This window comes from Schistocerca gregaria, chromosome 1 (assembly GCF_023897955.1).
Source record: "Schistocerca gregaria isolate iqSchGreg1 chromosome 1, iqSchGreg1.2, whole genome shotgun sequence".
Lineage (NCBI taxonomy): Eukaryota > Metazoa > Arthropoda > Insecta > Orthoptera > Acrididae > Schistocerca > Schistocerca gregaria.
This window is the reverse complement of record NC_064920.1, coordinates 291132315-291159295: the sequence shown is the minus strand read 5'-3', so window position 1 is coordinate 291159295 and position 26981 is coordinate 291132315. Positions and strand designations below refer to the sequence as shown.

General features: G+C 43.5%; 1 protein-coding gene across 1 annotated transcript in view; it reads right to left on the bottom strand.

The window, feature by feature from the left end:
- Nucleotides 1-942: 942 nt before the first annotated feature.
- The window catches only part of LOC126341450 (protein singles bar), a 168943-nt gene continuing 142904 nt past the window's right edge, over nucleotides 943-26981 (bottom strand). The window contains exon 5 of the mRNA XM_050001775.1: nucleotides 943-1182. Within this exon, the coding sequence (XP_049857732.1) occupies nucleotides 1105-1182 (78 nt within the window). The 3' untranslated portion in view covers nucleotides 943-1104. The remainder of the gene's footprint in view (nucleotides 1183-26981) is intronic.

The following is a 26981-nucleotide window of genomic DNA, read 5'->3' as shown; positions in this document are numbered from 1 at the left end:
GGTGTCTTCGATAAGGCGGTCTCCCTGGGAAGGGAGAGCTCTGTAATGAGTGATACTTTTCATAATAAAAATTGATGTAGTCTGTGCTTATGACGGGACATTTTAGTAGAGGAAAACCATCAGATTTTAAACCTTTTTTCTACTCATCTTGCTAGTAAATGAACTAGTAGCGACCTTCATCTTCATTTGGTCTCAGCCCCCTAGCCACCTACACTGTCTGCAAATGAAAGGAAGAAAATGGTGCATGTTGAAGGATGTATAATTGTTACAGTAAATCGACGAAAGTATATCACTAAAAATGTGAGTAAGCATGCCTGTTAGCAAATCTCTTCACTAATTACTCCTGTGTTTGCTCGCCTGTTTTACACTTCAAAATGGTTCAAATGGCTCTGAGCACTATGGGACTTAACATCTGAGGTCATCAGTCCCCTAGAACTTAGAAATACTTAAACCTAACCGACCTTAGGATATCACACACATCCATGTCCGAGGCACGATTCGAACCTGTGACAGTATCGGTCGCCCGGTTCCGGACTGAAGGACCTGGAACCGCTCGGCCACAGCGGCCGGCTTTTGCACTTCAAAAAGGCATAGATGTAATTTTACTTGTTTATCTCACTACAAAAAAATTTGGTCAATCTAACTGCCAATGAATATAAGAATGCCACATTTCCTTACATGTTTAACTAAATCATTCCAGGTCACCTAAAATATTAAGATCACATTCAAACCTTCGCGTAAATCACAAGTATTATTCGATTAAACTAAGAATCGCTCTTTACCTAATCAAATGGCTTAGCAATGCGACACGGAAGACAAAATACATTTGCATTATTAATGTGAACACGGCAGCTTTGGATATAATGTGTACGCGTCATCGATGGTTTCTCGTTGACACTGAATTGCCCACAGGAATTTGAGCTTCAGTATTGTACAACGATATTGGTTTATAAGGATTTTATTAGTAAAAGTCAAGATAATAAATAGATAGAAAATGAAATACAAAATAAGAGGTTTCCATGTAAATAAATCGCTACATTAGACAGCCAAGTCTCCAGTTAGTTGTGGACACGACGCCCGGAAGTAAATGCGGCATTAAGGACGTCAGCAGATGCCCCGGAAATGCTTGTAGGCGAGGTAGGCGTCCCAGCCGTGTAGTATCCCAAGCACCACGCCCAGCACCTGGAACAGTGGAAGACCACCCATTTACTTTGCTTCATTTACCATCTCTGCAATAAATGCTGTAAGCCGGAATGTATTCTTTATACAACAGTTACATATAATTATGTCATGAGCACAGCACTGACCACCGTTTACTGGTACGTATTTGACTACTTTGTTCAGTTCAGGAGGTAATGTAAGATTTGGAATCATTTGGGATGATGGAAAGGGAGGGGAGGGTGAGACTCGATTATCGAGGAGCTTTGTAACTATAAACTTCTCTCCTTTCTAAGTCTAAACGATGTTCGTTAAATAACGATACACAATATGTTCAAAAGAATCCAGACACCTATTAGTGAATATTAATATGGGGTGTTCCAACCCTTCGCTTTTATGACGACTTGAATTCTATGGGGAGCACTGTCAGTGGAGGTGTCTGAATGTCTGTGGAGGAATGGCAGCCCATTCTTCCTCAAGCGACAAGACCACAGAAGGTAGCGACGATGGAAGGTGGGGTCTGGGGTGACATCGACATTTTAACTCATCCCAAAAGGTGTTCCATTGGGTTTAGGTCGAGACTCTTGACAGACAAGTCAATTTCAGGAATTTTACTGTCCACAGTCTATTGCTTTACACAGGCTGCTTTGGGACAGGGAGATTTGTCATGCTAAGACAATCATCGTTTCAGAACTGTTCCTATGTTGTAAGCAGTACACATTGGTGCAGAATTTGCTCATCTCCTTCCACACTCAGCGTTTCCTTAATCGCAGTAAGAGGATCACGTCCCCACCACGAAAAACACTCACATATCGTAACACCACCTCGACCATATGTCACTGCTGGTACTAGACATGACGGCAGGTAACGTTCTCCAGGCATCCTATAAATCCAGACTCACCATTCGGGCTGTCCGCCCCGATAGCTGAGTCGTCAGCGTGACGGATTGCCGTCCTACGGGCACAGGTTCGATTGCTCGATGGATCGGAGGTTTTCTACGCTCAGGGTCTGGGTGTTGTGTTGTCTTCGTCATTATTTCATCCCCAGCCGGCGCGCAGGTCGCCCGATGTGGCGTCGAATGTAATAAGACCTGCACCAAAGAAGCCGGACCTGTCCCGCAAGGGGCCTATCGGCCAATGAAGCCAGACGCTCGTTTTTTCATTCGGACTGCTACGCGGTATAGCGTGACTCATCATTGCAAATCACTCGTTTCCAGTCAGCCGCTGTCCAGTGGCGTCACCCCTTAGACCACCTCAAGAATCGCTTATCTCTCCTGACCGACACATTATGCTGTTGCCACTTCTCTACTGACAACAAAGTACACCCCGCCTCCTTTTATACTGGCGAATGCGCCACCCGTGATATCTGGTGGTCAATTGAGCACTACGAGGGGGTATCCGGATACTTTTGATCATATAGTGTAGATGTCTCCCCCACGAACTATTTGTATTGTGAACATCACTAATGTGCTACGAAAGATAGACATCTTTCTGAAAAACAGTAAGGGAACATGAAGATGCACTATGTGATCAAAAGTATCCGGACACCCCCAAAACATACGTTTTTCACGTTAGGTGCACTGTGCTGCCAGCTGTTGCCAGGTACTCCATATCAACGATCTCAGTAGTCATTAGACATCGTGAGAGAGCAGAATGGGCACCTCCGTGGAATTCACGGATCTCGGACGTGGTCAGGTGATTGAGGTCACTTGCGTCATACGTCTGTACGCGAGATTTCCACATCCCTAAACATTCCTAGGTCCACTCTTTCCGATGTGATAGTGAAGTGTAAACGTTAAGGGACACCTACAGCACAAAAGTGTACAGGCCGACCTCGTCTGTTGACTGAGAGACCGCTGACAGTTGAAGATGGTCTTAATGTGTAATAGGCAGCCATCTATCCAGACCGTCACACAGGAATTCAAAACTGCATCAGGATCCACTGCAACTACTATAACAGCTACGCTGCAGGTGAGAAAATTTGGATTTCATGATCGAGCTGCTGCTCATAAGCCATCGTCATGCCAGTAAATGCCAAACGACGGTTCGCTTGGTATAAGGAGCGTAAACATTGGACGATTCAACAGTGAAAAGACGTTGTGTGGAGTGACGAATCACAGTACACAATGTGGCCATCCGATGGCAGGGTGTGGGTATGGCGAATGCCCAATGAACGTCATCTGCCGGCGCGTGTAATGGCAACAGTAACATTTGGAGGCGATGGTGTAATAGTGTGGTCGTATTTTTCATGGAGGGGGCTTGCACCCCTTGTTGTTTTGCGTGGCACTATCACAGCACAGGCCTACATTGATGTTTCATCCACCTTCTTTCTTCCCACTGTTGAAGAGCAATTCGGGGATGGCGATTTCATCTTTCAACACGATCGAGCACTTGTTCATAATGCACGGCCTATGGAGGAGTGGTTACACGACAATAATATCCCTGTAATGGATTGGCCTGCACTGAGTCCTGATCTGAATCCTATAGAACACCTTTGGGATGTTTTGGAACGCCGACTTTGCTCAAGCCTCACCGATCGACATCAATACCTCTCCTCAGTGCAGCACTCCGTGAAGAAGGGGCAAGGGTAAGGGTGAGCCAGCACCATATTGAATTTCAGCATTACCGAAGGAGGGTGCCTCGAACTTGTAAGTCATTTTCAGCCAGGTGTCATCACCACCAGCAATTTATCATACACTGCCGAATACAGGCCTGTTTCAGTTTTAAATTCTCCATTGTTCTCGACTGTCGCAGTTCGGAAGCACTCATGCACTATTTATTTTATGTGAAAGAAAATAGACTTCTGCTTGCTGCACTTTATTGATGTTGGTTATTCGCACAGCATACCTGATTGATTTCGGAAAACATATTCCACCATCTGATGCGTCTGGGAAATCAATAACATCATTATCGATTGAATAAAAGAAATACGTACAAACAAGGCCAGCCAATAATGACCGCTATTCTGCCACACAACTTTATCACATGGCTAAAATCAGGTGAAGTAGGTGATAGCTTTTTCCCCGTACACTACGATGTTTAAATTCGTCTATGGTGCTTGTGTCTTCAGTCCTTATTTTATTAAATCGTCGTGTAGAAAATTATCACCAGGAATCCGACACAGAATGTCTCGTTGTATCCCAATCAAATCTCCATTTCAGTTTCATAGCTGTCTCTATCATAACAACTCATTTATTTTTATCTTATCCGTTTGTTTGTCATTCTGTCTCTTCTCTTTATGCTAAAGTTGCAACTTCTCGTTGTTCGTTGGACATTAATTAGTGATTGAACTGTGTGCCCATTTAACGCCAATGCTTCATTTTCGTTAAGTTGGCATTACCTATACACACTGTTTCTACTCTTTCGATTAAAGCACATAGGGTATTTACATCTGAATTCAACATGAATTTCCACAGATTGTTAGTAACCAACTTTTTAAGAGAGTTCACAGGAAAGCTAGTGAGGTGCAGAAGTCTTGGGTGAAACAAGAACAGACTCCCACCTACAATCTGTCCTAGCTCGAATTACATTTGCTTGCGTTGGCACAGTGCTGCGTGACCAACTACAGATACTGTACAAAACTTAAGGACGAAAATAACTTTCGCATGATGTGTCACTGCCAAGTATTTTGTAACATACGTAGTAAACCTGCAGCAGTGTAGTCCAGAAGGATCCTAAAAGAAATACGCAAGTAGACGAACAGAAATGACACTTTTAGTGGCTCTGAGCACCATGGGACTTAACATCTGAGGTCACCAGTCCCCTAGACTTAGAACTACTTAAACCTAATTAACCTAAGGACATCACACACATCCATGCCCGAGGCAAGATTCGAACCTGCGACAGTAGCAGCAGCGCGGTTCCGGACTGAAGCGCCTAGAACCGCTCGGTCACAACTGCCGGCGGCACTTTTATTCACCGGTAATAATAACACTGAACTCACAGCAATTTGTGATGGTCCTCTTCTTCTTGAAAGGGTATGTAACCACCACGGTTAGCAACGCGCGCTTCGCAACATGCTTTCACGCTAGCCACAAGGTTGATAAGCAATTTATAGGAGCTGTGATCAATGCTGACAGGTCGTAAATAGCCCGAAGGGTTCTTTGCTGAATTACAAGTTTCGGGGGTAGCCCATCATCAGATCAATTGTCAAAAAATTATTATACGATCAATTGCACGAAGGTAAAACAAACAAAGCCGTAATACAAAAGTATGTAGCGCATGACAATGTAAAATGTACAAATGATAAATAAGGAAATATAAAGGTCACTAAAAATTTTATACGCAAACAATTCAACTCATAAAAATCCACAGTGATAAGTCAGTACTGCTAAGTGATAAAAATCAACGTCTATAAACCAATGAAGGAAGTAGTGCATCTCAAATTAACATTACACACACCAGATGGCGTGCAAACCTGTACCACTGCATCATGTGCACGAAAGAACTTTTTTTCATTTATAATTACAAATGTGGTACAACTATTACCAACGACACAAACGAAACTTGACGGCCGGTGTGGCCGTGCAGTTCTAGGTGCTTCAGTCTGGAACCGCGTGAGCGCTATGGTCGCAGGTTCGAATCCTGCCTCGGGCATGGATGTGTGTGATGTCCTTAGGTTAGTTAGGTTTAAGTAGTTCTAAGTTCTAGGGGACTGATGACCATAGATTTTAAATCCGATGGTACTCAGAGCCATTTGAACCATTTGAACCATTTTGAACAAATGAAACTTAGGTACAAAGGGTCAGTAATATAAAACACATAAATAAGAAAAATATCAGAATAACGGTTATATAGGCCAAAGCCAGGTGGTGCAGAAACCTACTTTCAAAGCATAAAATATTAAAACTTTTACACTGAAAGAAAACCTAAGTAATAAGGCAGAGAAAACAACATGAAGTCCCTACAACGTAAATGAACTTTGCCGTATATTGCCTTCAAGTATGCATAGGGATGTGCTTGAGTGTGCCAACTAACGCAGCGCATACATTCAAATTCAACTAAAGTAAAAGCAAAATGATGAAATTTCAAACCAAATGAAACAATTGCAACTATAAGAGCAATGAAAAATTCCAAATAAAAGAAGGAGTAGTGTAGTCACTTTATTAAGAATTCCTGTAATATTACAGAAAATATTACAATTAAAAGATTAAATAAATATAAAATAATTGCTGATAAATATGATAGAGCCGGCCGCGGTGGTCTCGCGGTTCTAGGCGCGCAGTCCGGAACCGTGCGACTGCTACGGTCGCAGGTTCGAATCCTGCCTCGGGCATGGATGTGTGTGATGTCCTTAGGTTAGTTAGGTTTAAGTAGTTCTAAGTTCTAGGGGACTAATGACCACAGCAGTTGAGTCCCATAGTGCTCAGAGCCATTTGAACCATTTTGAACCAAATATGATAGAAGTAAGGGACAGGTGAATGAACAAATCGTCGGAAATATTAAAACACAAGTGCTTCCTACGAGGCACTTGTTCATTGTTGACAACCTTCGGCTCAGACCGGCGATGCACGTAAATTTCCAACTCCTCGAGATTGTCCAAGTCCGTCCCATTAGATCCAACATGCAAGATATCTAAACCATCATTAATGAGGGGCAACGGATGACCATTCTCTCTCAAATGATACCCAAGTGAACTATTATTTCATATACGTTTGCTCCATAAATCTAATTGCAAACCTTTCCCCGTCTAGCCTACGTAGATGCCATTGCAAGAACCCAAACTTGATTTTGTAAACAGCTGAGTTTTTCAAATTATCAGTATTATCGTCGAAATGATACCACAAAACGAGTTCGAGTTTTTTTCGGGTGGGGAAATCCACCTGAACCTTCGCTTTTCTGAAGGGATGCGCAGTCCTGTTGCAACCATAGAGATGACGACGAGGAACTTGCGTAGGCTTCGAACTTAATGCACGGAAAGATGCAGTTCACTGTGGAGTTTGACTGATGGTTCTCTAAATTTTCTTAATGGGCTCCAAACTGGTCATGGACATTTATCATAAGCCAACTGCTACGTCACAATAATTGCCGCCGACACTTCTCCTCCTCCTGCGCACACGCGAACATATTTATCATCAATGTTTCATAGGTTGGCTAAAATATGTTTGGATAGTGGTGCTGTTAACTAAGAAATAGCCGGCCGTGGTGGTCTCGCGGTTCTAGGCGCGCAGTCCGGAACCGTGCGACTGCTACGGTCGCAGGTTCGAATCTTGCCTCGGGCATGGATGTGTGTGATGTCCTTAGGTTGGTTAGGTTTAAGTAGTTCTAAGTTCTAGGGGACTAATGACCACAGCAGTTGAGTCCCATAGTGCTCAGAGCCATTTGAACCATTTTTGAACTAATAAATAAATATTACAGTACAGTAGGAGCCAGTGGTCAGTCGGAAGAGGCCATACGTGAGGTGGGGGAAAACTCTCAATAAAGTCAGGTATATACCTCAAAGAATAAAACTAGACATGCGAGTTTCCATGTGCTAATTCAGCCCTTGTTGCAATACGACTAAGCACGCTATCAGAAAAGCGAAGATTCAAATGGATTTCCGCACACGAAAGAATCTTGGACTTGTTTTGCGGCATCGTCTCGATGACAAAACTGATCAAGTTTAAGGAATTTCTTTTTACAGAATCTAGTCTCGTTCTTGCAATGACATCTATGTAGACGAGACGGGGAGGGATTTTGTAACAGGATTTATGGATCAAACTTATAAAAGTAATATATGAAGATGGTATCTGTTCTTCCGAAAGAAAGTCACTCATAGTTCTCAAAGGGTAAAATTAGACATGCGAATTTCCATATGCTACATCAACTCTTGTTGCAATACGATTGAGCAAGAAAGAACAGATACCATATTCATATAGCTAAGGCTAACTGGCCATTGACCTTCTTCTTCTGTGCTGGATGCACACGTATCACCCGAACTCTTACGGGACTCGATAAGATTGTCTGCCGCTAGTAATGAGTGTAATGGGCAGGAGCACTACGAATGTAGTGTGTGGACGTTAAGTCGGGAATGTAGGTCTCACGGGGAGCGTGCAAGGGATAAGACCCTAGTCCCTGCAGTCGCACTATCCTCTGCGCCCTCGGTGGCTCAGATGGAGCCGGCACGGTAGCTCAGCGTGTTCGGTCAGAGAGGCGGTGGCGCTCTGTAATAAAAAAATAAAAACTGAGTAAAAGAATCAACGATCAGCTTGAACGGATGTCATGTGTCGTCCGCCCCGACCAAAAGCATCGAACAACACCGAACAAAATTAAAATAAAGATGGACAGAGCGTCTGCCATCTAATCAGGAGATCCCAGATTCGAGTCCCGGTCGGGGCACACATTTTCAATTGTCCCCGTTGATGTATATCAACGTCTGTCTACAGCTTAGGGTCTTGATTTCATTATCATTTCATTATAAAAGTAATGGTGCACTTGGGTGGCATTTGCAAGAATGGTCTTCTCTTACTCCTCATTGATGATGGTTTAGATATGTTGCATGTTGGATTTAATGGTAGGGATATCGGCAATCTTGAAGAGCTGGAAATTTACCTACATATCCGGTCGGAGCCAAAGGTTGTCGTCAATGAACAAGTGGCCCGCAGGAGGCACTAGAATTTTAGGATTATTGACGATTTGCTAAATCATCAGTCCCTTACTTGTATCATAATTATCTGCAGTTATTTCAGACTCACGTATTTATCTTTTTATTGTAATATGTTCTGTAATACTACAGGATTTTTAATAGAATGACCACACAACTCTTTCATTTATTTGGCATATTTCATTGTACTTATTTATTGTGTCTACTTTTGTCTTGCGATGGCATATGTATGGCCCAGACGGGGAGAGTTTTTGTAACCAGATTTAGGGAGCACTTTCATAAAAGTAATGGTGCACTTGGGCGTCATTTGAGAGGCAATGGTCATATGTCGCCCCTCATTAATGGTGGTTTAGATATCTTGCATGTTGCACCTATGAGTAGGGGCCTTCACATTCTTGAGCAACACGAAATTTACGTATATAGCCGGTGTAATCTGAAGGTTGTCATCAATGAACAGGTGTTAACCAAGAGGCATTGGAATTTTAATATTATTGACGATTTGCTGATTCATCTGTCCCTTACTTGTATCATATTAATCAGAAATTATTTCAGATACATTTATTTCCTCATTTTATTGTACCACGTTCTGTAACATCGTCGCCGGCCGCGGTGGTCTCGCGGTTCTAGGCGCGCAGTCCGGAACCGTGCGACTGCTACGGTCGCAGGTTCGAATCCTGCCTCGGGCATGGATGTGTGTGATGTCCTTAGGTTAGTTAGGTTTAAGTAGTTCTAAGTTCTAGGGGACTGATGACCACAGCAGTTGAGTCCCATAGTGCTCAGAGCCATTTGAACCATTTTTTTTTTTTTTTTGTAATATCGTCGTATTTTTTAATAAAATGATCAGACTACTCTTTCTTTTATTTGTCATTTTTTTTGTACTTATTGTCACTAATGGTACATTTGGTTAGAAATGTCATCATTTTGCTGTAGTGTCCTTTTACTTTAATTGAATTTGGATATGTGCGCTGCGTCAGTTGGTAGGCTCGAGCGCATCCCTATGCATAAACGAAAGCAATACAGTATATGGCAATGTTCCTTTATGTTGTTTTCTCAGCTTTATTTCTTGGTTTACTTTCAATGTAAAATATATTCATATTTTATACTTGTATAATAGCGTTGAGCCGTGGCTGGTTCGAGTCATGCTTGCCTTAAACCTTGGTTGCAGTCCTGTGGTTTTATTTATCCTGCGGTTATCGCGATAATGTTGCTAGGACAGCATGAATGGCAGCAGCTGTGTGTATCGATACTAGTACTGCTGTACTATCTTTGGTGTGGCGGATATAGTTTCCGGCTGGGCAGTGTGCGACCAGTCGGTCAGTTGGTGTGGAGCAGCGAGGAAGTCTCCGTCGGGCGTACTCTGGCCGGGCCGGCCGCGGTGTGCACGTGTGAGCTGCTGCTTGCAAGTGCTACGAAGTTCGTCGCCCACACCGATCTTGGACATGAAAGTTGAGTCCTCACTTAACCTACTATCGAGCCTCAACTATTTGCATTTCCTCGTTCGATCCTGGTTGTCGCTTTTGGGACATTCCCGCGAGCAACAACGTGTGTGTATTCAAGTCGGCTAAGATTCCAGCCGTCTTCCTGTGGAGCTTACCTAAATTTATTCCCTGTTATTGAAGTTGACCAGCGGTATATTCTGGATCGTGGCCGTTGACGTTCCGGTTACCTGCCCTGGTCGTTTATGTAATTTTGGGGAGCGTATTTTCCACATCGTGTTGTTGCTGTCTAGCGCTGCGTGTAGTTCGACAGCTGAGGTATTGTTGGTCGTTGTGGGTGCCAATATTCAGTGTGTCGTTCTACTGAAATCTTGTGGTCGTTTTAGTGGTTGCGTGAAGCGGAACTGATTTTGTTGACTGGTCGGTCTGCTGTCTTTCGGTTGGGTTACCTTCAGATTAAGAAGTCGTTAGACAGGCTGCCTGTCTCACCTAAACGGGCGTTAGTTTTACAATCTTACGCCGACCTTTGGAAGCTTCTGAGCGCTGTTCCTTGTTGTTACATAGTAATTTCCCTGTTTGGGTTTTAGTTATTTGGTTGATGTGTGGCCCTCAGCAGAGTGTGAATGTCTCTTAAATTAATGTTCTTGTCTTGCCCTTAAGGCATGAGATTGTTATTATTTTATATGGGGCCTTCAGCCGAATTTTACGAGAGATGTTTTAAGATACTGCCTTTTTAAATTGAAACTCTTTTTCTAGGCCATAAATCGTTAAACACATTTTGTTGATATGTGGCCTTCAGCCGAGTATTAATATCTCTTAAATTAATGTTCTTGTCTTGCCCTTAAGGCATAAGATTGTTCTGCTTTTCATCCGAAATTTGCCTGAAACGTTTTAAGACAAGGGCTTCCACCTTTTGACCGAAACTCTTCTTATTGCTTAATATGCGGCCTCCAGCCAAGTTCCATTAAAATTAAATTGGTGAGGCCTTCTGCCTCTTTAGATTGAAGATTTAGAAAGTATTTTTGGGTGAAACCTCCAGAAGAATCTTGTATTTCAATTTCTTGCTTAGGCCTTGTGTCTTGGATTTTGAGTGTGGCCTTCAGCCGATCTAAAGTTAATCAAAGGAGGTCGATTGAAGTTTTGAGTGCTTTGCATGCTTGTAATATTGTGTGTTGATAAATAAAGTTTGTATGTTGAGTGCAACTGACAGCAACTTATTTTGACTCCTTTGCACAACCTAATCCGCTCTGTCCTGCTAGCCCAGGCATTCAAGCGTTTTAACCATTATTCTGATATTTTTCTTATTTAGGTGTTTCGTATCATCGACCCTTCTTATCTAAGTTTCCTTCCTTTCGTTGGTAATTCCATGGCATATTTGTAATAAAAAACGAAAGAAATTCTTTCGTGCACATAATGCAGTGGCACTGTTTTGGACGCCATCTGGAGCGCGTGTTGTTAATCTTAATTTTGGATGCATTATTTTCTTCACTGGTGTACGGCCGTTGATGTTGATCACTTGGCACTATTATCTTATCACTGTGGATATTTATGAATGTCTTTATTGGCGTCTAAATTTTTTTTGTTAACTTCGTATTTTGATATGTATCATTTGTACACCACATATTGTCATGTGCTACATATTTTTGTATTACGGCTTGGTGAGTACTACATTTGCGCTCATGATAGTATAATAATTTTTTGACAGATCCATTGATGATGGGCAACGTTCCAAATGCCTAATGCAATAAAGGAGGTCAGTTATCTTGTGATTGTTAGTAGCGACCTGTCAGCATAGGTTACAATATTTTTGAGAATCAATACGGTCGTACTATTTGTCGTGTTTATAACATTATTGGTAAGGAACTGTTGTAGTATGGCGGGCCATTCCTCCAGCAGCGCGGGCGACAACCACTGGATGGTCGTTGATGCATATGGAAATGCTCAGTACGTCTCGCTAAAGCATACCACACAAGCTCGTTGGGATTTAAGTCACAGGAACGGAAAGGCCAGTCCATTCGCCAAATATCCTCTCACCACGAGAGCTCCGCCTTTGACCTGTTTAGAGCGGTCGCAGGTTGTCATCCATAAAAATGAGGTCAGAGCTGAATACACCCCTAAAAACGCACAGTGGGAAAGAAGTACAGTGCGATAATAATGTTGAATGGTGTGTATAACATGCTGAATACTTTGTAGGTGGTTACACCCCTACAACGTTATGCCTTCCAACAACAAAACGCCTTGACCACCAAGTCGATCATGTTCGAATGGTTCAAATGGCTCTGAGCACTATAGGACTTAACATCTGAGGTCATCAGTCCCCTAGAACTGAGAACCACTTAAACCTAACTAACCTAAGGACATCACACACATCCATGCAAGAGGCAGCATTCGAAGCTGCGACCGTAGCAGTCACGCGGTACCGGGCTGAAGCGCCTAGAACCGCTCGTCCACCGCGGCCGGCGATCACGTTCGACAATATTCTTTCCACCGCTCGCCATGTGACGGTACGTTCAAAATCACTTCGAAGACTGAGTCTGCCCTGGTTCGAAAAGATAACACGACTCCACACCCTGTCCCTCCAGCCCCCTTGTCTTGGCCCCATCGCAAAAGTACCCCCGAAGTGCGGGTGTCAACGGAACACAACATATTGCTCGCTGGGCAAAGAGACCATCACCATGCAGTCGCCTTGCCACTGTGGAGCATGTGGTGGCGTGCGTTGCAGTCCTGTTAAATATATTTACAGTTGCACACGCTCTTTGATGCAGGTCTCTTGTTACCCTTTGCGTAACGTAGTTGACACAGGCTGCTGTAGTTGACCGTGACCGATCGCTCCCTCTCCTTCGGGTAGCAGAGCCTGTGGCTAGGAAAGTTCCTCATGAAAATGAAACAATGCAGTGAAAAATTGCAAACTACTGCGATACGCTCGTCGCTCTTCTTCCTTCTTCCAGTTTCCCGATGATTCTTCCTCGCGTAAAGTCATCCAAATGTTGTCTCCGGCCCACATTGTAACGAAGAGCACCACCACAGTGCGGTGCAAAACCTCGCCGACTTTTGTCGTTCCTTAAACTGCGGGGACAGCCGCATTTGGTCCCTTAGTCATCCTGGCATCAGGCCATTTGACGTCCAACTTCCTGTGCACGACTGGAAGACCTCTGGCAACACGCTCTCTGACGTTCGTTCATCTTCATCGAGTACTTCAGATGCTACGTTCCTTCATCTAGCTCGTCAATACGTTTTGCGGAACAGTGTATTAATGATGTTCACGCAACGAAATACAGGGTTATTACAAATGATTGAAGCGATTTCGCAGCTCCACAATAACACACATACAAAAACTCAAAAAGTTTTTTTAGGCATTCACAAATGTTCGATATGTGCCCCTTTAGTGATTCAGCAGACATCAAGCCGACAATCAAGTTCCTCCCACACTCGGCGCAGCACGTCCTCATCAATGAGTTCGAAAGCATCGTTGATGCGAGCTCGCAGTTCTGGCACGTTTCTTGGTAGAGGAGGTTTAAACACTGAATCTTTCACATAGCCCCACATAAAGAAATCGCATGGGGTTAAGTCGGGAGAGGGTGGAGGCCATGACATGAATTGCTGATCGTGATCTCCACCACGACCGATCCATCGGTTTTCCAATCTCCTGTTTAAGAAATGCCGAACATCATGATGGAAGTGCGGTAGAGCACCATCCTGTTGAAAGATGAAGTCGGCGCTGTCGGTCTCCAGTTGCGGCATGAGCCAATTTTCCAGCAAGTCCAGATGCACGTGTCCTGTAACGTTTTTTTCGCAGAAGAAAAAGGGGCCGTAAACATTAAACCGTGAGATTGCACAAAACACGTTAACTTTTGGTGAATTTCGAATTTGCTGCACGAATGCGTGAGGATTCTCCACCGCCCAGATTCGGACATTGTGTCTGTTCACTTCACCAAAATGTTGCTTCATCACTGAAAACAAGTTTCGCATTGAACGCATCCTCTTCCATGAGCTGTTGCAACCGCGCCGAAAATTCAAAGCGTTTGACTTTGTCATCGGGTGTCAGGGCTTGTAGCAATTGTAACCGGTAAGGCTTCTGCTTTAGCCTTTTCCGTAAGATTTTCCAAACCGTCGGCTGTGGTACGTTTAGCTCCCTGCTTGCTTTATTCGTCGACTTCCGCGGGCTACGCGTGAAACTTGCCCGCACGCGTTCAACCGTTTCTTCGCTCACTGCAGGCCGACCCGTTGATTTCCCCTTACAGAGGCATCCAGAAGCTTTAAACTGCGCAAACCATCGCCGAATGGCATTAGCAGTTGGTGGATCTTTGTTGAATTTCGTCCTGAAGTGTCTTTGCACTGTTATGACTGACTGATGTGAGTGCATTTCAAACACGGCATACGCTTTCTCGGCTCCTGTCGCCATTTTATCTCACTGCGCTCTCGAGAGCTCTGGCGGCAGAAACCTGAAGTGCGGCTTCAGCCGAACAAAACTTTATGAGTTTCTCTACGTATCTGTAGTGTGTCGCGACTATATGTCAATGAATGGAGCTACAGTGAATTTATGAAATCGCTTCAATCATTTGTAATAGCCCTGTGAGATAATTGTTTCTCCAGAAGTGTTTCATCGCACTGTGTTAAAGCATCTTGCGTGGCCTGAAGTACATACAAACTGAAGCGCCAAAAACACTAGTACAGGCATGCGTATACAGATACAGAAATACGTACACAGGCAGAATACGGCGCTGCGGTCGGCAACGCCTATATAAGACAACAAATGTCTGACGCAGATGTTAGATCGGTTACTGCAGCTACAATGGCAGATTATCAAGATTTAAATCAGTCTGAACGTGGTATTACAGGCGGTGAACGAGCGATGAGACACAGCATCTCAAAGGTAGCGATGAAGTGGGGATTTTCCCGCTCGACCGTTTCACGAATGTACCGTGAATATCAGGAATCTGGTAAACATCAAATCCCCGACGTCGCTGCGGCCGGAGACAGACACTGCAAGAAAGGAACCAACGACGACAGAAGAGAATCGTTCAACGAGGTAGAAGTGCAACCCTTCCGCAACTGCTGAACTTTTCAGTGCTGGTCCATCCCTAAGCGTCATCGTACGAACCAGTCAATGAAACATCATCGATATGGGCTTCATGACTGCACGACACAAATCTTTACGCTTCGCCAGGGCCCGTCAACACCGACATTAAACTGCTGATGACGGGAAACATGTTTCCCAGTCAGGCGAGTCTCGTTTAAAGTTGTATAGAGAGAATGGACGTGGACGAGTATGGAGACAAACCCATGAATCCATGGACCCTGCATGTCAGCAGGGGACTGTTCAAGCTGGTGGATGCTCTGTAGTAATGCGGAGCGTGGACAGTTGGAATGATATGGGATCCCTGACATGTCTAGATACGATTGTGCCAGGTGTCACGTACGTAATCATCCTGTCTAATCACCTGCAGCCATTCATGTCCAATTCCAGCACGACAATACAACACCCCAAACGTCCAGAATTGCTACAGAGGGCCTGAAGGAAGAGTCTCCCCAGACATGAACATTGTTCAGAATATCTGGGATGCCTTGCAATATGCTGTTCAGAAGAGATCTCCATCCTTGTTACTGATTTATGGACAGCCCTGCAGGATTGATGGTGTCGATTGCGTCCAGAATTACTTCAGACATTAGTTGAGTCCAAGCCACATCTTGCTGCGGCAGTTCCGCGTGCCCCCGGGGCTCTATAGGATATTAGCCAGATGTATCAGTTTCTTTGGCTCTTCAGTGTAAATTGTTATCTGTAAGCAGCACTTTCATTTGTCATATTCTGTTATATACATGTATGTTACAAATAGCGTTCGCCTGGGCTCCTCTTGTTTACTATGCATTTTATTACTTTAGGTGTTTGCATTGATATTACCTCACATGAGCAAAAGGTGCCTAGTTCAGAACTGTTTGTAATTTGCGTGCGGAAAAGCAGAATATGTACGTTGAAAATGCTCCATACAAATGAACGTTTTTAATGTATTTCAGGCCGCTCATGAGGCATTTGTAAACTGAGACCTAACTGCCTCCTTCAGCACTCTAAAATCATTGTTATAATGTTAAGAAGAACTGAGGATTGGCATATTAGCAACAGTGAAGGCGTAAATACAGTTAGAAACACACTCAAATGTCAGTGTGTGTGTGTATGTGTGTGAAGTTCTAATAAGATCATTATTGTGACAGATTTCTAGCCTGACTAAATCTTGCAACCCCTATTTTAAGAAGCAGAAAAGATACTTCAAGACCACAGAGCGACAGTTTATTTCTTATGCTTCCTCAAATTGCATCGTCCCGTGAACCTCATTTGTAAGTGTATGATCCATCGATAATTGCTACCGCTGAAAAGCAGTCTCACGATATCGAAAACTTCAAGTTTTACTGTCTCTAAAGGACACCACACAAACACAGCTAATCCTAAAGGAAGAAGCCTCTAGGCTGAGTCTTGAGGATTTCCGTGGCCAGACCTCTGCTGACGAGTGCACATGTATTTTGACGACAGCCACGTCAAACGAAGATATTGTAGTTGCTATCGATTGCTCTTTCGTGACGTCCTAATGGAGGGATGCTGGCTCCTTTTTGGACAAGCAAATGGGAAGTTGTGGTGATTATATTTGAAAAAAAGATGATTCTAATGATCCTGACGTAATCTTATAGTGCATGTACAGTGTATGCACGCAATGATTTATAGGGTGTTTCAAAAATGACCGGTATATTTGAAACGGCAATAAAAATTAAACGAGCAGCGATAGAAATACACCGTTTATTGCAATATGCTTGGGACAACAGTACATTTTCAGGCGGACAAACTTTCGAACTTACAGTAGTTACAATTTTCAACAACAGATGGCGCTGCAAGTGATGTGGAAGGTATAGAAGACAACGCAGTCTGTGGGTGCGCCATTCTGTAAGTCGTCTTTCTGCTGTAAGCGTGTGCTGTTCACAATGTGCAAGCGTGCTGTGGACAACATGGTTCATTCCTTAGAACAGAGGATTTTTCTGGTGTTGGAATTCCACCGCCTAGAACACAGTGTTGTTGCAACAATACGAAGTTTTCAGCGGAGGTTTAATGTAAAAGCACTGCCTGTGTAAGCGATACAATAAAGGATCTGTTTGAAAAATTTCAACGGATTGGGAACGTGACGGATGAACGTGCTGGAAAGGTAGGGCGACCGCGTACGGCAACCACAGAGGGCAACGCGCAGCTAGTGCAGCAGGTGATCCAACAGCGGCCTCGGATTTCCGTTCGCCATGTTGCAGCTGCGGTCCAAATGACGCCAACTTCCACGTATCGTCTCATGCGCCAGAGTTTACACCTCTATCCATACAAAATTCAAACGCAGCAACCCCTCAGCTCTGCTACCATTGCTGCACGAGAGACATTCGCTAACGATATAGTGCACAGGATTGATGACGGTGATATGCATGTGGGCAGCATTTGGTTTACTGACGAAGCTTATTTTTACCTGGACGGCCTCGTCAATAAACAGAACTGGCGAATATGGGGAACCGAAAAGCCCCATGTTGCAGTTCCATCGTCCCTGCATCCTCAAAAAGTACTGGTCTGGGCCGCCATTTCTTCCAAAGGAATCATTGGCCCATTTTTCAGATCCGAAACGATTACTGCATCACGCTATCTGGACATTCTTCGTGAATTTGTGGCAGTACAAACTGCCTTAGACGACACTGCGAACACCTCGTGGTTTATGCAAGATGGTGCCCGACCACATCGCACGGCCGACGTCTTTAATTTCCTGAATGAATATTTCGATGATCGTGTGATTGCTTTGGGCTATCCAAACACACAGGAGGCGGCGTGGATTGGACTCCCTATTCGCCAGACATGAACCCCTGTGAATTCTTTCTGTGGGGACACTTGAAAGACCAGGTGTAAAGCCAGAATCCAGAAACAATTGAATAGCTGAAGCAGTACATCTCATCTGCATGTGAAGCCATTCCGCCAGACACGTTGTCAAAGGTTTCGGGTAATTTCATTCAGAGACTACGCCATATTATTGCTACGCATGGTGGATATGTGGAAAATACCGAACTATAGAGTTTCCCAGACCGCAGCGCCATCTGTTGTTGACAATTGTAACTACCGTAATTTCGAAAGTTTGTGTGCCTGAAAATGTACTGTTGTCCCAAGCATATTGCAACAAACGGTGTATTTCTATCGCTGCTTGTTTAGTTTGTATTGCCGTTTCAAATATACCGGTCATTTTTGAAACACCCTGTCTATTCGGAAATGAAAGATGTAGTGCTAGCTTTTTATGTTGTGAACTAAGTTCTCTGGAAGTATACATAAGGGGCAATCAAAAAGTTTCCGAACATTACCAAATGAGTCCAAACCGGACCAAAGTGCCTGTCATTGTTTTCTTGGCATATCGGTAGGCATGCATCGGAGAATGAAAATTGTATATGAAGCAGTATATCTGTCGGAAACCAACGCTGTGGACAACCAGTGACAAGTGGTGCCGCTGCTCCACGATAACGCCCGTCCCCATACCGCAAATGTATTGCAGAAGTTACGTCAACTCAAGAGGGAGGCACTCGAGCATCCGCCCTGTTGTCCTGAGCTCTACTCGTGCGATTATCTCGTCTTCGGTCCCTCAAAAAAAAAAAAAAAATTATGAAAGGTCGACGTTTCCTGTCGGATAAGGATATATAGCGGCAGGTAATGGACTTCTTGGTGTGGCTGGACACGATGTTTTATGCAACGGGTATCTTCAACCTGGTGCGTCAGTGAGTGCCTCAATGCTCACGGCTATTTTGCCTGTTTGGCATAGCGATTGTGGACTGTATGGCCTTCAAAAGGAAATTTTTTAATCGCCCCTTACATAAACAAATTAGTACATTGAGACACTGCAAAACTGTCGTTGTTAACAGAGAGTCCTTGTATTCGAGCTCCAATCCCTAGCCAGCCATCCTGGTTTAGAATTTACTTGGTTTCCTAAAGTATTAAAAAAAATTACTACAAACTAATTGCTCCATCCTTATCAAACTAGCCGTATCTCATTGTTTGTGCTCGTCAATGTGTAGTTTTTGTTCTTAAGCTGTAATACGACGACATGTCCAATATCTTCGTAAAAGTGATCTATGGATGAATGAAGTTAGCACTACTAGTAAGAGTGTGTTGTTTATTGTGTGTGTATTGAACCGGGAACCTAGAAACGACGGAGAGGCTTTGCCCGCCGTAGCCCTCAGTGGTTCACAACGGGCCACAGCACTCAGTCCATCCACTTCGCCGCCGCCTCACACCGAACCCCGGGTTCTCGTGCGGTTCGGCCCAGAGTGCACCCCCCCCCCCCCCCCCCCCGTCGCCCACCGGATCCGCCCCTCCCCCCGCCGCGGAAACGTCTCATACGAGTGTAACCTCTACGTTTGCGTGGTAGAGTAATTATGGTGTACGCGTACGTGGAGACAGTGTTTGCGCAGCAATCGCCGAAACAGAGTAACTGAGGAGGAATAGCTAGTAGTAGTAGCAGTAGTGGTAGGCCGGCCGCTGTGGCCGAGCGGTTCTAGGCGCTTCAGTCTGGAACCGCGCTGCTGCTACGGTCGCAGGTTCGAATCCTGCCTCGGGCATGGATGTGTGTGGTGCCCTTAGGTTAGTTAGGTTTAAGTAGTTCTAAGTTCTAGGGGACGGATGACCTCAGATGTTAACTCTCATAGTGCTTAGAGCCCTATGAACCAAGTAGTAGTGGTAGCATTAGTACCAGGCGTGCGTTAAAGCTCGCGACGAAGCGCCCAAAAGAAGTGAGTCATGTAAGATGTGACAAAAATCTTTCAGAAATCAAATTTTTCTTCAAAGATTTTTAAAGTTATTTGATTGTGTACATTTCTGTATTAATATTCTGTACTGTATCTCTGCTAAGGATAGAGCTTCCTTCAAAAATAATTCTTATGAATTATTACACGGATCCATGGGAGACAATGGTATTAATTAATTACAAACTTACTGCCAACAGAAAGTCACACAATGACACTGATCCTGCCTGGAAGCGGGAAGCACAGGCTTTCCTTGTTCTGTTTTCCTGGACTCAGAAGGACACTGTAAATTTGTCGCTCTTATCTCGTGAAGGCGTAAACACTTCAAGAACGGTACGTTTAAGTCTTCCTTGTTAGACCTTTTCTTTCTGTGCAAATATTTAACAAATACGAGTAGTTCTGCTTCAAAATACACGAAAGGACAAATAGTCCTAGTCTGTCTCAAATCTAGAACAGCAGATATGACCAAGAATTGTGTTCCCCTGAAGAACTGATTAAGATCTCTGAGTGGGTCCTAGAGAGGTTCTCATGATGTCTCCCGGCACTAGGAATGATGGGGACAGTGGCAGAGAAAACGGCAGTCAATTTATAAATTCGAAAGATAGTGCTTGAAGAAACTTTCAAACACTGCCAAAAGCTGTTAGTAGTAGTAGCTCAAAAGGGGCATCACCACTCTCTGCATTGTTGCCAAATTTATTCAAGATGTCGGATCCATTATGGCGTGCCAAAGATGTGGCAACATCGCACTGACATCATGGTGGGAAGTTCATACTTTGGCAGGAAAATAGTTCAGTTAAGGTCCACAACTAACCTAAGTGCATCCTTCCCTCACCCCTTCCCCTCATAAGTTTATTTCGTATGCATTGCAATATATTGTTTACTTAAACAATTTGGGTGTGTTCACCTTTGAGTCCAGAGTCCAACTGGTACAGTTCATAACTCCACCATCACAGGCTGCTGTTGGCTGTGCCCCTCTCTCTTTCTGTGATATAGTCAAAGATGGTGGTCCAGAGAAAAAGACGGCAAATTCGCTCAATCTACGGTGAGCTTCCCAAAAAGACAGACGTAATTCTTTATTGTGTACTATGTGTTAAAAAGATGAGATGTCTGTGCTGGATAAGGGGTATATTAGCTGTAATCATGCAGGTGAAGACTGCATCAATGCCAACCTGCAAAGTGCTCGGAAAGCAATGATATTTTTGTTGAGTGTATGAAGAAAACAAATACACCTCAGAAAATAACGGAGATGCTGCAGGATTGGGCTACGTTACATTTCGCAACTCATGCTGATCAGTGAGTGCGCTGTAACTGCACATCATTCGATAAAAGTCCAATCTGTCTTACAAAGTGCAAGAGGCAAGACGTTCACCCACACAGGTGCGCGCATTCCCTGCACAGGGTCTCTGTGCCTCCTGGAAGAGACCACGCACCAGCTCACAGCACTGACATGCAGTACCCACAGGACATCTGATTGCTAAGCAGGAAATGCCTCAGCCTTCTTTTTCACACACGGATGGTCCTTGTTCTCGAATAAGAACTGCTTTGGGAGTTGTTACACCAGGTGTTTAAGCAAAGTGCGGAATATCGTCACAAACATATCTTGAAGATGTCCCAAACGTACAACTGCGCAAAGATAGAGAGAGAGAGAGAGAGAGAGATTTCTCCAAATGGCACAAGAATATGTAAAGAATATGCGATGTGGATACACGTTTTACCCCGAGGAATACCACCACCATCACACATGAACACGCGTTCTAAGAAAGATTGCGGCACACTTCTGAAACAGTCCCTGAGAAACTTCCCGCGCTTTTGCGGGAAATACCACATCCTTTCTTCGTCTTTGAACTCGATCTGCTTCAAGAGTTACTAAATTCAATTCAATATGTCTCTAAATACACTTTCAAAAAGATCGCTGCACAGTAATTTACCTCAATTTTGCGGTGTATACTGCCCCACTTGAACACAGGCTCTGAAAAGATCGCTGTACACTTGTGAAAATTCCCCGTCTTCATCCCTGAGACGCTTCACAGGCTTTTGTGGGAAATAAATGTCGAAACAGATAGCAGCTGCAATATATGATTTTTACATGGTAAAACGACGATATTTGGAAGCAGAAATAAATATCTCTGTAACTAAACAGAACGCTCAACACTTCTAGTGTTTTAGCTGCTCGTTTGAAGGCACCGCCAAAGAGAAAGAAACATTTCTGAGTCCTACAGCTGCTCTGGTGTTCGTCACTTTTCTTAAACGGTGACTGAGCTTAGTTTATATTTACTGCTGGAGTAAAGGGCGTTAAGGCTCTTATTTTTTATTTTCCTCACTTCTCGAAGCACATTGGTATCTAAGCACAGACGGGAGAATAAGAACAATTACATAGCTAAAAGTGCATGACATATTTCTAATCCCACAACAGATCGTGAGAAAAACACAAAGAGATTTCGAAGCACTGTGCTACAGATGAGAAAATTGCTGGAATTTTCGGTGAATTTTCGATATGCTGCAGGAACTGGAGATGATCTAAAGCCACAACGGGGGTCCAGCATTCCACCTGTCCAAACCAGAGATGGGTGGTCTGTTGGACTTGTCTCTGAACACTAGAATAAAGAAAACATCATAATACCTTGATCCTGTCTTGTTCGAATCAGTCTGCAAAGGCACCTATGCCTCACACAAAGGATGTTTTGTGACTCACTGACGTCACGGAAGTTCCGGTGACTGAAGCATTCTTACTCAATTTACAGGCAAAACTGCCTCCTGCTCCCGGCGTCGGAAGACTGTCTCACATTTTCTGCAGATGGACAAATTACGAGACTTTCAGTGGCAAAACTATTTTGTACAGATCAGGTAAGAAATGCACAGTAGTCATCTTGCACTGACAATTAAAGGCTGCAAAACTGGTCTAAAGATCATTAAATACGCAAAGTATTCCCCAAGACACAGTGCTCTGTTACTGTCGAGGAAAGTTCCGATTTTTCCGTTGGAAACTGGTCTCCAACCGGGCTATATCACCACAAACGATTACCATATAGCTGTAGTAAACACAATTCGTATCCTGCTCCGTACAAAATCACCACCTCTGCATCCTGCATATAGCTATTAGCCACCAGACACTCACACATATACCGCGAAGACAGAATTATCCGGAAAAACATAAGCACATGAACAATATATAATGCACCTCTAGATATTTCCCACGACGTCGGTCGGTCCACTGCGTCAGATGGTCACGAGTCAACTGCCCCCGAACACAATGGCCTGATGCACGATCAGAGCGCCGTCCACAGACAGCAGTCGCTCGGCGGACTGGTGTACGGAAGCTGTGGCTGGTTCCCCCCGGCATAAAGGCGTTACTTTTTTTGGCCCCCACTTGCTTACTTGCTTCCTGCTATGCTTACCCCAGCCATCTCCAGAGTCTGGAATTACAAAAACATATGTATTTTCACATGATTTGCTGGAATATCATGCCATTTACGCGATAGTTCTCGATATCAGCCACGTAGCAGTATGCTACCGTCACTTGCACAGCGTAATTCCAAAGATAAAGAGTGGAAATTATACCTCTATAAACCCAAAACTTAAGCGGGTGCAGCGAGGTGGAAAATTCCGTAAACCACTGAGTAACTAGAAACTTAACTCTCTGCGAAGATATTTACGTGAAAATTCTAAAAAAAAAGTTAATTTTTAATAAATACCAATGTCGATTATATAAAAATTCCAAATCATCCTTCTACTGTACAAAGTCAACTAACTGTTTCTCATGTCTAGAGAACCAACAAACGTCTCTGCCACCTGTTTTTCACCATCTAGATTCACACAAAACAAATCACAATCGATGTTCTCTCAACCAAATAAAGACAGGAAATGTGTAGAACGGCGGTACAAGCAGTCTACTTGATAATTTGCATGGGAAGGAATAATTGTCCAGAACAAACATTCGTCCATATTGAATCTTCTCAAATTTCCGGGAAGAACACTACCAACACCCGTGATCAAAAAGCTGCGCAGCACATACTAAGTATTACTTCGTTATTCACCCATCTAGAGTGCGACACAGGTCAGCTGCACGTTGTGCCCAGCCTGTAGAGTTCGGGCGACTGCCGCCGTAAGCCGGAAATTTAATCCTTCCGGCCATAGGGTACCGCCGCCACGCGCCCGGCACCCCATGCAGAATCGTCCTAGGAAACCAGCGACATATTTATTAGTGTACTTACAATTAAATATTCTGATTGCCGCCTCTATCTGGTGACATTCGACAGTGAGCGAGGTATGGGAAATACCCCCACCTGATGGATGTAGTTCTGGAAATATGAAAATCTGTACCATTCTTACGACTGAGCACAGTTTTCCACGTAAAAAATCTTTCACCTCCCTTATGGCTATCGCAGATTTACATATTAAATCCATACCTCCCCTCGTGTCAGGACAAGTCCTATTTCTTTGCCCATGTTGGAGCAATGATCACAGTATACACACTTTATACGAATGCTAAACACTTGGAACCTGCCACACACCCCCTACCAAGTATATTACTTTACCAGTAACTTCATGCTGGTGGCACCAAACAATACTGAGAGAAAATCGGCAATGGATGGAGATGACTCATTTGGTTTTTCTCGCCAGTGGTTTCAGTGAGTCTTAGAAAGAGAGACATAATCGTCTTATAAGCGACCAGCTGTTAAAAACACGACTGCAGCGGCTATGTTACTGTCATCGTGTATAAAAAAAAAGTGCGGTCATGGTTCTACAGGCACACGCAAGCAACGCCAACGATATCTGTGTTAAATACTACACAAGCTTTATAAATCGCAGAATGTTATTTGCATCCAAGTTAAGTGGTCTTCCACTTGGGTGTGTATTAACAGACCGAAAGGGCGGGTGCACGTCGCCAGTGGCGTAAGCTGGTAACAAAATCACGATGCTCACCGAATTTAGAAAGTTATTCCGCTAAGGAACGTGATATTAAGCCGGTATTTACAACTCCCTCGTGTCAGTGCTAGATATTTTTCATGCTAACAAACAGTATTTGTAATGCACTCTGTCTCAATGCCTTGTCAGAGGTTCTGTGATATATCCACTGGGTTATAGGTGCAGGAGGATGATGGTTGATTGAGAATGATCACATACAGTAGTCAGTGTGCCATTTGATGAATCATTGTAAGAAAATGCAATTTCAGATTGAGGTCATAAGATATGTACAAAAGTCTATGACCAATACACAAGCTTTTCAGATTTTTAGTGTTACGCTTTCTGGTAGACATTCTATCTGCAATTTGGAATCAAGTCTTTCTATTCAAACATATACCTGCATTCGATCCTATGGAGATGTCTTTTAATGATTACAGCCACTACTGAATCATACTCCCGGCACTCCCATGTCTCAAAACGAGTCACCTTTTTCGAACCAATCTGCTAAGGACCCTATACAGTAAAACACCAATGTGGTTAAATGCGTCACAAATGACCAGCAGCAACATCTTCCTCTTCCTATAATGCATCATGAGTCTACCATTACAATCATACCTCATTTTGCGACTTACTCTATTCATTTATACAGAAAGTAGCAACCAGTCACAGAAACACAATTTATCTGTCTTGTTGCAAATCGATTTCAACTGATATGATTTCATAATAGAAATCTGCCAAGGACAATACTACTTGTGGCATGTATCGGTTAGAAAAATGCACCGATTATGACTGATATCAGTCGAAATCGATCTGCACAAGATAAATAAATTATGTTTGCGCTACTGGTTGCTACATTTTTTATAATTTTGTATTCCACGGTCGCTGCACAAGAAGCGAACCTTTTGGAGCCCAACATTCAAAACTACTTTATTCACCTGCCTCATCTTGCAGCATACAATTGTGTCTTCAGTTTCACAACTAAAGTGATTCTAAGATAGTGGCAGGCGCTTGTGAGGTACTGCAAGCCCCATGTTTATACATCTTCTTGACAGATGTCCTGTTTATGGAGTTACTGGCGTGTAAGTTCACATGTCAAACATTGTGGCTATGAATTTGTCTGTTCCCCTAAAAGAGGCAATCTCCATTGCAGACAATCATTTTATAGGCCTTTCGAGGATAGCAGCGAACAGTGGACGCTATAAAACCCTGGAAAGCTATATTGTGCATGTATCACAAAGACTCTGTTCTTTTCTTTGGTGTAGATAAAAGTAGTTTCATTTTATAGGACTGTTTCGAGCATAGCAGTGAACAGTGGATGCTATACAACTCTGGAAAGCTATATTGTGCATGTATCACAAAGACTCTGTTATTTTCTTTGGTGTAGAAAAAAGTTGTTTCATCTTCTTAAAGTTTGTCATCATAGTGAGCAGTATAGAAAACTTGCAGGGTTTATGTATGTCAGATGTTCGATTTTTATGTCCTGCCTGAATGCATATTTTTACGTTCTACAGTCACTTCTCTCATACCAATAACTTCTTGGTACTGTGCCCAGACACTACATCAATATTTAGAAGTGATAGCTCGGTTGATTTACGTGAAATGCTTCAAAGTCCGTCCGTCTGGATCTCCAACACGCATAAAACCACATGTTTCTTCTTAACTGTCTGTAGTATCGTTACAACATTTTCGTATCTACCGTACACCGATAAGGGAGTGATAGCCTCCTCCACTAGCGCGCACCTGGAGAGATCTGGTGCACTTGGAAGGTTGTTGTGAGTAAGATTGGTGTGGAACAGTCTTCGTGAACAGCATTTATGGACTCAACTTGCTCTGTTCCTTTCCCAGACTTTGAATGTAACCTCCTACTTCTGGTCAGCTGCAAATTAAATTGGTGACAGTGCTGCAGAAAGGGTTGGTCAAGTCAGTGTGAGATATTCTTTCAATCTCTAACTTTATCCTAAGAATGGAAGAATGCCCTGTGACTCCCAGCTGCATAGGCAAAGATGGGCAATCATAGATGTAAATTATGCCCTATGATCGAAGTGCTAGAAATATGTAGATCGATACAGAATCCTCTCTGATATCCTTTGGTGTATATGTCCGAGAATTAAA